The 9,986-nt window shown below is 43.0% G+C and overlaps 1 protein-coding gene across 7 annotated transcripts in view; it reads right to left on the bottom strand.

Annotated features, from left to right (window-relative positions):
* Positions 1 to 9,986, bottom strand: part of ACAD10 (acyl-CoA dehydrogenase family member 10) — a 68,807-nt gene that overhangs the window by 41,226 nt on the left and 17,595 nt on the right. For 3 of the 7 annotated variants that reach the window (XM_017542529.2, XM_017542538.2, XM_017542518.2), the window contains exons 3-5: positions 8,431 to 8,579; positions 4,291 to 4,482; positions 278 to 436 (exon numbers count right to left, since the gene is read on the bottom strand). In XM_017542529.2, the coding sequence (XP_017398018.1) occupies positions 278 to 436; positions 4,291 to 4,482; positions 8,431 to 8,579 (500 nt within the window). The remainder of the gene's footprint in view (positions 1 to 277; positions 437 to 4,290; positions 4,483 to 8,430; positions 8,580 to 9,986) is intronic. The other 4 variants (XM_017542566.2, XM_017542556.2, XM_037743567.1 and 1 more) reach the window with 3 other exon arrangements.

Raw genomic sequence — 9,986 nt, 5'->3', positions numbered from 1 at the left:
AAGGTGCAGTTTAAGATGAATTATTAAAGAATAAAAAAAAAAAAAAAAAAAAAAAAAAAAAAAAAAAAAAAAAAAAAAAAACAAAAAAAAAAAAAAAAAAAGAAAATACAAAAAATAGCTAGTCACATAGAATCCATAATTAACACAAAATAAGATGACTATGGAAATGCAAGGGAAACCCGATGGAAAGCTAGAGCTACAAATGTAAAAAGATTACAGAGAAACGTTGCACTAGTGCCTGGTGCATAGGAGGGGTTCAAAAAATAGTGATTATTACCTTAATGGTGTGAATACCAAGGTTGGCAGCTGCTTTTAGATTTGGTCCAAGATCATCAAGAAAGATGGACTCGGAGGGCTGCAGGCCGAGCCGCTCTAAGCACAACTTGTAGATCCTAGGGTCTGGCTTACAGATCCCTTCCACACAGGACTCCACGACCTGACGGAGGGACAGGAATGAGAGATGAAAGCCCCTAAAGGGGGAGCTTATACACGCACACTGGTAAACTTTTTGAAAGGAAAAGCATAAGGAGGAAAGTTAAGATTTATTATAACAAGGAACTTAAGAGTGTTATGATATAAAATGATGTTGCCTTCTTACATTGAATAGTTTGACAATACTGGGTTACAACGTGGGGGCAAACTTGAGAAACCAAAGTGTCTGTTGCAGACACTGTGACCCTGTGCAAACAAGCAAAGCCATAATGGGTCTCAGTGCCATCATCAATAAAATGTGAATAATATTAGTAGTCATCTTACGTATCTTAGCTCAATAAGTTGTGAAACTTACATGAAACTTGAGTGGGTTCCAAAATGACAAAGTATTTTGCTAATGTCACATCTTGGGGCTAAACAGAGCAGAAGAAATGCTGTACATGTCAGCTTTATGGAAAGTATTTCACCATTTTTTTTTTCCAGAAAGAAGACACTGTTACAAGTATAAAATAAATATGAACTTAAAGTTTATTTCAGAGGTTAAAAACCCATCCATACTCCATGTAGACAGAAATCTCATGAGTGGGCTGACACTGTTCCTGTCATGGTGAGAGGCTTCTGTACTCCGACAACCTTGCTTCAGCTATGTACCTGATTCGGAATAGGGGGAGGGCGCTGGTGAGGGTTCAGGAGAACTGGGAAAGCTATCTCAGTGTCAGGCTGTCTCTGATCCACTGATTCCCCTAAAGTCCTTTTACAGTGTCCTCAGGGCTTAATCTCCTATAGAGTGGGCCCAAGACAGCCACATAGCCTATAACCAATACCCTCTGATCTGCCCTAAGAACAGAACTAAATCTCTGACTCACCACTTGGAACGACCCAAGTTCTCCAAAGTCAAGGACAAACCCAATGGCCTCTGCCTCTACCCCACACTTGCATTATGGGTGAGAACTGCCCTTTCAGGTAAATAAATGTCTGGAATAAATTGGACTGTTCTACTTACTCTTGTCTTCTAAGGACCTAAAGGAAGTCTAAGAATCTACCCTAAAGAACACGTCAATAGTGAGAAGCACAGAAGCACGTTGTCTCACACCAATTGATGTAACGTACCAGACGGAGTTGTACTGGCTGAGACGAGAGATGAGAGTGTGGGGGAAACTAGGGGGGATGGGGCAAAGTTCCAGAAAGCAGACAGCTCCTCTCACCAGGTGAATTACATTTAGGGGAAGTAAAATAAATTCTTAAGATTTGTTTGACAAGATCTGTAGCCTTCTCTTTCTGTCCTACTTTGCACATGATGACATGAACTTATTCAGGGCTTCTATTACTTTCTTGGCAAACCAGGAACTGTGGGAACAAGGCCAGTGTTTGTCCAAATGTAGATCAGATAAAAATGATTTTAGTTATCAAGGATCTATCCCAGGAAGATGGAGGGGAAGGCTCCTTCTCAAGGTAAGCATGATGGAGGCTGTGTGATAAGAGAAAAGCACAGGCAGAATCCAAAGTCCCTCACTGCATCTTGGGGTGTCTCACCCCAGCTGCATGGCAGAATCACCTGTGCAGCTTTTTCAGAATACACATGCCTGGATCCCAACTAGACATACTCAATGAAAGCCTCCGGGGAAACAGACCTGGCATCTTTACAAACTCTCAGGTCATGTGATCTGTAAGCAGAGTTTAAAATCCTTAATCTGACTGGCCCAACAAACGGTACAAATACACCCAGGCATAGGCAGATGTAGGGCTAAGGAAACACGCTACTTCCTGGAGTCTAGCCAAACTAGCTCTTCCAAAGATGGAAAGAATCAGAAAGGGGCTCTGTTAACAAAATGTCCAATAATCGAGTTATCAGAGAAATTTCACCCAATGTGTTCCAAAGGCTACCAAGTACTCTCAGTATATTTGGGGAGCTGTTCCCTTTTGTACTGACTTGGAATATCTATGAAGTAATGGGCCAGGGGAAGGGTCCTTCTGGTCCATCATAACTCTAAAAGGTACTGGAAGACCAACTGCCAATCTGGGCTTTGGAGTCTCTGAAAATAATTATCACTGCTGTTGGTTATAAGACAAAAACAAACAATTTAAAGTACCCAAATACTTTAAAGTATCCAAACACACCAGGCATGGTGGCTTATGCCTGTAATCCCAACACTTTGAGAGGCCAAGGTGGGTTGAACACTTGAGGTCAGGAGTTAGAGACCAGCCAGGCCAACACAGCAAAACCCCATCTCTAATATTAATAAAAAGCACAAAAACTAGCCAGGTGTGGTGTCATGTACCTGTAGTCCCAGCTACTCAGAAGGCTGAGGCACGAGAATTGCTTGAACCCAGGAGGTGGAAGATGCAGTGAGCCAAGATGGCACCACTGCACTCCAGCCTGGGAGACAGAGCAAGATCCTGTGGTTAAAAAAATAATAATAAAAAAAGAGAGTACTCAAATAACAGCCAGGCATGGTGACTCACGCCTGTAATCCCAACACTTTGGGAGGCCGAGGTCAGTGGATCACTTGAGGTCAGGAGTTTGAGACCAGCCTGGCCAACATGGTAAAACCCTGTCTCTACTAGAAATACAAAAATTGGCCAGGCATGGCGGCTCACGCCTGTAATCCCAGCACTTTGGGAGGCCAAGGCAGGCAGATAACGAGGTCAGGAGATCGAGACCATCCTGGCCAACATGGTAAAACCCCGTCTCTACTAAAATACAAAAAATTAGCCAGGCATGGTGGTGTGCACGTGTAGTCACAGCTACTCAGGAGGCTGAGGCAGGGGAATTGCTTGAACCCAGGAGGCAGAGATTGCAGTGAACCAAGATCGCGCCACTGCACTCCACCCTGGTGACAGAGCAAGACTCCATCTCAAAAACAAACAAACAAACAAACAACAGGAAACATTAACCAGGGGTGGTGGTACATGCCTGTAATCACAGCTACTCAGGAGGCTGAGGCAGGTGAATTGCTTGAGCCTGGAAGGCAGAGGTAGCAGGGAGCCGAGATGGCGCCACTGCACTTGAGCCTGGGCAACAGAGCAGGACTTAGTCTCAAAAAAAAATTAAAAATAGAAATAAATAAATATAGCTCATGTGTGTAATCCCAGCACTTTGGGAGGCCAAGGTGGGCAGATCTCTTGAGGTTGGAAGTTCGAGACCAGCCTGGCCAACATGGTGAAACCCTGTCTCTCCTAAAAATACAAAAAATAGGTGTGGTGGCACACATCTGTAATTCCAGCTACTCGGGAGGCTAAGGCATGAGAATCGCTTGAACCTGGGAGGTGGAGGTTGCAGTGAGCTGAGATCATGCCACTGTACTCCAGCCCGGGCAACAGAGCAAGACTCCATCTCAAAATAAATATAAATAAATAAGTTCAGTACCCAAATATAGCCAAGCATATCAAAACTACAGGTTTATCGCATGACAGGTTGGGATAGACACATGGAGCAGATGGATTTAGTAGGGAAGTAAATCAGGCTGAGGAAGGCAGTCAAGTTTTACTGGACAGCACTGGTCTAGGAATTAATGTCACAAAAATAGAGGGCAACATAATTGGTCTTAGAAGAAGTCAAAGGTCCATTAAGATGTGAGGGCTGATAGAGATGCTTATGTTATATGAAGACTAAGGTTTGAATTTAGAATATAAAGCTGGAGTGTACCAGTTATTAGTGCCATAAATGTATCACCTTGCTAAGAGGACAGTGATATTTTAAAGGGCCTGTTTTCAACCTATTGCATTTAAACCTAACTTAGTCAAGTGTCTGAAGGAAAAACTCCCTCACTCAAGACCTGCTGAAGGCAGCATTTAACGTGTACCCTGAAGCAAGGGCACAGATTCTGTTTCAATGGTTTTCAATCAGCTCAAGCTTACCACATCAAACTGTTTCCGGTCCAGAGGCAAAAAGCTTTTCTGGTTGGGAAGATAAAAATTATTGCTCAAGACTGCAGTCTGAAGACCTTTTGCCCGAATTTGAGTTATGGCCTCAGTCATCACTGGGAACTGCTTCACTCGCTCACTTGTCAGCAGAGAGAAAAATGAGTCCACAGGCACAGAGGTCTTCGACTAAGTATAGGAGAGGACAGAGGAAAACAGCAATCTTTAATAGTGAAAACCACTCATGGCCAACAGAAAAAAAAAAAAAAGATTATTCCTGGTGTCCTTCTATTCTCTGGCTACAAAAGCCCAGGCTCATAGCTTGCTGCCTTCAGGAACTGTGTTCCTCAGCCCCTGTCCCGAACTTTGATATAAGGTTTTGAAAAGTTACTTAGGAATAGAGTTATAGGTTGGGCACAGTGGCTCACACCTGTAATCCCAGCACTTTGGGAGGCCGAGGTGGGAGGACTGCTTGAGCCCAGGAGTTTAACACCAGCCTGTGCAACAAAGTGAGATTCAAAAAAAATTTTTTTTTAAACTTAGCTGCCGGGCATGGTGGCCCATGCCTGTAATTCCAGCACTTTGGGATGTCAAAGCAGGTGGATCACAAGGTCAAGAGATCGAGACCATCCTGGCCAACATGGTGAAACCCCATCTCTACTAAAAACACAAAAATTAGCTGGACGTGGTGGCATGCACCTACAGTCTCAGCTACTTGGAAGGCTAAGGCAGGAGAACTGCTTGAACCCCGGAGGCAGAGGTTGCAGTGAGCTGAGATTGTGCCGCTGTACTCCAGCCTGGCAACAGAGAGAGACTCTGTCTCAAAAAAAAAAAAAAAAAAAAAAAAAAAAAAAAAAAAACAACTTAGCCAGGCTTGGTGGCACATACCTGTGGTTCCAGCTACTCAGGAGGCTGAGGTGGAAGGATGGCTTGAGCCTGGGAGGTTGAGACTGCAGTGAGCTATGATCAAGCCACCGCACTCCAGCCTGAGCAACAGAGTAGGGAAGGGAGCTATTTATATCAATATTACAATTAAATGAGTTCTTTATTCTGCTCATGGATTGCCAGTTGAAAAAAAAAACAACAGCGTATCATAAGAGGATACAGTAAACTCTTTGTATAATTTAATTTTTAAGGATTGAGAAGTCATTTAATGCTTTTTGTATTGCCTCAGCATCACTATTATGAACTTTAGTATCTGATCAAATTTTTTCTTGTTTTTAAATTCAATCTGTGTGGGTTTTGAAAACTTACATTATCATGTTTCAAAATCTGCAAAGGCAAGTCTACCATTTATACACACATATACACACACGCATTTGGTAACAGTTTTACTGAAATATAATTCACATGCCATGAAATTCGCCTACTTAAGGAGTGCAATTCAATGGTTTTCAATATATTTACAAAGTTGTGCAACCATCACTGCCATCAATTTTAGGACATTTTCATTACTCTAAAGAGCAAATTGGCCTGGCATGGTGGCTCATGCCTATAATCCCAGCACTTTGGGAGGCCGAGGTGGGTGAATCACGAGGTCAAGAGATTGAGACCATCCTGGCCAGCATGGTGAAACCCCATCTCTATTAAAAATACAAAAATCGGCCGGGTGCGGTGGCTCATGCCTGTCACCCCAGCACTTTGCGAGGCCGAGGCGGGTGGATCACCTGAGGTCAGGAATTTGAGACCAACGTGGCCAACATGGTGAAACCCCATCTCTACTAAAAATACAAAAATTAGCTGGGCGTGGTGGCAGGTGCCTGTAATCCCAGCTACTCAGGAGGCTGAGGGGGAGAATCACGTGAACCTGGGAGATGGAGGTTGCAGTGAGCCGAGACTGCACCACTGCACTCTAGCATGGGTGACAGAGAGAGATTCTGTCTCAAAAAAAAAAAAATCATCAGCTGGGCGTGGTGGTGCTCACTGGTAGTCCCAGCTACTTGGGAGGCTGAGGCAGGATAATTGCTTGAACCCAGGAGGCGAAGGTTACAGTGAGCCAAGATTGTACCACTGCACTCCAGCCTAACAACAGAGCGACACTCCATCTCAAAAAAATAAAAAAAAAAAAAGCAAACCGTACCCATTAGCAGTCACTCCTCATTTCTCCCGAAGTCCCCTGTACTGGAAAACCACCAATCTACTTTCCATCTCTATGGATTTGCCTATTCTGGACAGTTCACACAGATGGAATTATACATCATGTGGTCTTTTCTGACTGGCTTCTTTCACTTTGCATAATGTTTTTAAGATTTACTATTATATATACCCATATATGTTTATAAATATATACATGTGTACATATATATATGTATGTGTATATATATATATATATATATANTATATATATATATATATATATACACACGTACACACACACACACACACACATATATATATATATATATATATATATATATATATATATATAAATTGTGGAAAATATATGTAACAGATAATTTACCATTTTAACCTTTTTTTATTTTTGAGAGAGTCTCTGTCACCCAGGCTGGAGTGCAGTGATGCGATCTCGATCTCGGCTCACTGCAAACTCCGCCTCCTGGGTTCAAGCGATACTCCTGCCTCAGTCTCCCAAGTAGCTGAAATTACAGGTGCCCGTCACCACGCCTGGCTAATTTTTGTATTTTCAGTACAGATGGGATTTTACCATGTTGGTCAGGCTGGTCTTGAACTCCTGACCTCAGGTGATCGGCCCACCTTGGCCTCCCAAAGTGCTGAGATTACAGGCATGAGCCACAGTGCTCAACCATTTTTAAGTACACAGTGCAGTGGCCTTAAGTACAGTCATGTTGTCATGCAGCCATCATCATCACCACCATCTACCTACAGAACTTTTCTTACTATATTTTAAATTATATTTCAGTAAAGCTATTGTGGTTACATGAGTTAATAAAATACAAAGAGCTTAGAACAGTGCACAGTACAGAGAAAATGCTCAATGTTATCATTGTCTTAAATAAGCTTTTATATCAAAGCCATTATGTTGACAGCTCCTGTTTTAGTAACTGTCGGAGGGAAGCTTTCGGGTTGCTGAATGCATGGAGGTGCTGGGAGGAGAGTGGCAGGCCCAGACAGGGCACAGTGGCTCTACAACCCCTGCTCCCAGGCATCTTGTCATCTGGCTGTTCATTCGTATCCTTTATAATATCCTTTATAACAAACCAGAAAACATTTTTAAAAATGTTCATTTAGTAAAGATTTTTTTTTTTTTGAGACGGAGTCTTGTTATGTTGTCCAGGCTGGAGTGCAGTGGCACTGTCAGGGCCCACTGCAGCCTCAATCTCTAGGGTTCAAGCCTCAGCCTCCTGAATAGCTGGGACTACAGGTGTGTACCACTATGCCTAGCTAATTTTTTTGATTTTTAGTAGAGACAAGTTCTCGCTATATTGCCTAAGCTGGTCTCCTGCCTCAGCCTCCAAAATGCTGAAGTTACATGCATGAGCCACCACGCTTGGCTAAGAATTTTTTTTTTTTTGAGACAGAGTCTTGCTCTGTTGTCAGGCACCAGGCTGGAGTGCAGTGGCACAATCTCGGCTCACTGCAATCTCCGCCTCCTGGATTCAAGCAATTCTCCTGCCTCAGCCTCCTGAATAGCTGGGACTACAGGCGTGAGCCACCACACCCAGCTAATTTTTGTATTTTTTAGTAGAGATGGGGTTTCACCATGCTGGCCAGGATGGTCTTGATCTCTTGACTTCGTGATCTGCCTGCCTTGGTCTCCCAAAGCGCTGGGATTACAGGCGTGAGTCACCACACCCGGCCAATAATATTTTTACTTATTCATATATGAATTGAACATTGAACACCTAGGGGTGAAGGAAATAACTTTAAAACACGTAATGAAAACGGCCGGGCATGGTGGCTCACGCCTGTAATCCAAGCACTTTGGAGGCCAAAGCAGGCGGATCACCTGAGGTCAGGAGTTCAAGACCAGCCTGACCAACATGGTTAAACCCCGTCTTTAAAAAAAAAAAGAAAAAATAAATAAAAATAAAATAAACATGTAATGGGTTATTAGGTTTCACTTTATTTTCAGTTTAACTAACTTATGGATGACTGTTGCAACCACTACTTAGGGCAAAAAGAAAAATATGGAAATGGAGGTTGTTTATCACTTACCATTTCAGAGCAAAGTCTCCCAAATTCCCGTAAAAAATTCTCTGCTGTTATCTCTGCTCTCATAAATCTCATCCAGGGCCCATTTTCACCACCTTCCATCAAGGCTTTTAATATAGTTCCAGAAGGGATATGATTCTGTATCTCCCATTCTATGGAGAGTAAAATATGCAAAAGTGGAATACATTGATACATGCTGGGGTTTAGGGAGTTCAGGGAAATTACCATATCAGTTCCTACAGCCTCACTGTACTGCCAGGGTGGATGCTGTTAGTAATTTCCAGATATTCACGAAATGCAAAATCTCAACCTTAGACGCCCAGAGGAAGAGCAATACTCATTTGTACGACAGACAGCATATTGTTGTGAAGCATCAGGTCCTTAGCACTTGCTTGAGAGGACTCCGGGCACTGCATGATTAATTTTCTTCCTTGGTTTCATATTTACTGGACTATATATGTTAGGTCACTTACCTGGACCTTGCAGAGACTACAGAAGCACATGAAGGAATAAGCTAGATCCTGGTGGCCCCCAAAACATGCAAGCTGTAGTAATTCTTCACAGCATGGAGTAGGTACACTGAAATGTTCACCTGAAATGCCGTCTTTGTGGATAAGAAAGGAAATTTCTTCTTTTTTTGAGAAAGAGCCTCGCTCAGTCACCCAGGCTGGAGTGCAGGGGTGCAATCTTAGCTCATTGCAACCTCTGCTGCCCAGGTTCAAGTGACTATCATGCCTCAGCCTCCCAAGTAGTTGGGATTACAGGTGCACGCCACCAAGCCTGGCTAATTTCCATATTTTCAGTAGAAACATGGTTTCACCATGCTGGCCAGGCAGATATCAAACTCCTGACCTCACGTGGTCTGCCTGCCTTGGCCTTCCAAAGTGCTGGGATTACAGGTGTGAGCCACTGCACCTAGCCAAGAAGGAAATTTCTACCCACAAAGAGCTAAGGTGGTGATGGATCAGCATCTGTGGAATACTGGGAACATTTGGGCCAGGGTTGTTTCTCCTCATCCACATTTGCATTTTCCATCTATAACACAGATGCTCGGGGCAAATATATACAAACAACATTCATAATTATAAATCTAAGAGAAAAGATACTTTACATATAGCTTTTGTTTTGGAATGAAAACACCTTTGTTGTTTTTTTCTAATAAAGTAGTGCCTGTACATTGAAAAATTCTCAGACAATATATTTCATAGAAAGCTATACAAAAGAAAGTAGGCCAGGTACAGTAGCTCAACCTATAATCCCAGCATTTTGAGAGGCCAAAGTGGGAGGATCCCTTGAGGCCAAGAGTCTGATACCAGACTGGGCCACATGATGAAACCCCGTTGCTACAAACAAATTAAAAAATTAGCTGGGCATGGTGGCACGCACCTGTAATTCTAGCAACTCGGGAAGCTGAGGTGGGAGAATCACTTAAGCCCCAGAGTTTGAAGCTGCAGTGAGTTATGATGGCACCACTGCACTGCAGCCTGGCACCCTGGGGACAAAGAGCAAGACCCCATCTCTTAAAATGAATGAATGAATAAAATAAGCCCCATAGAAGT

Source organism: Cebus imitator, unplaced genomic scaffold, assembly GCF_001604975.1.
Source record: "Cebus imitator isolate Cc_AM_T3 unplaced genomic scaffold, Cebus_imitator-1.0 Scaffold8, whole genome shotgun sequence".
NCBI classification, from domain to species: domain Eukaryota; kingdom Metazoa; phylum Chordata; class Mammalia; order Primates; family Cebidae; genus Cebus; species Cebus imitator.
This window is presented reverse-complemented; position numbering and strand designations above follow the sequence as displayed.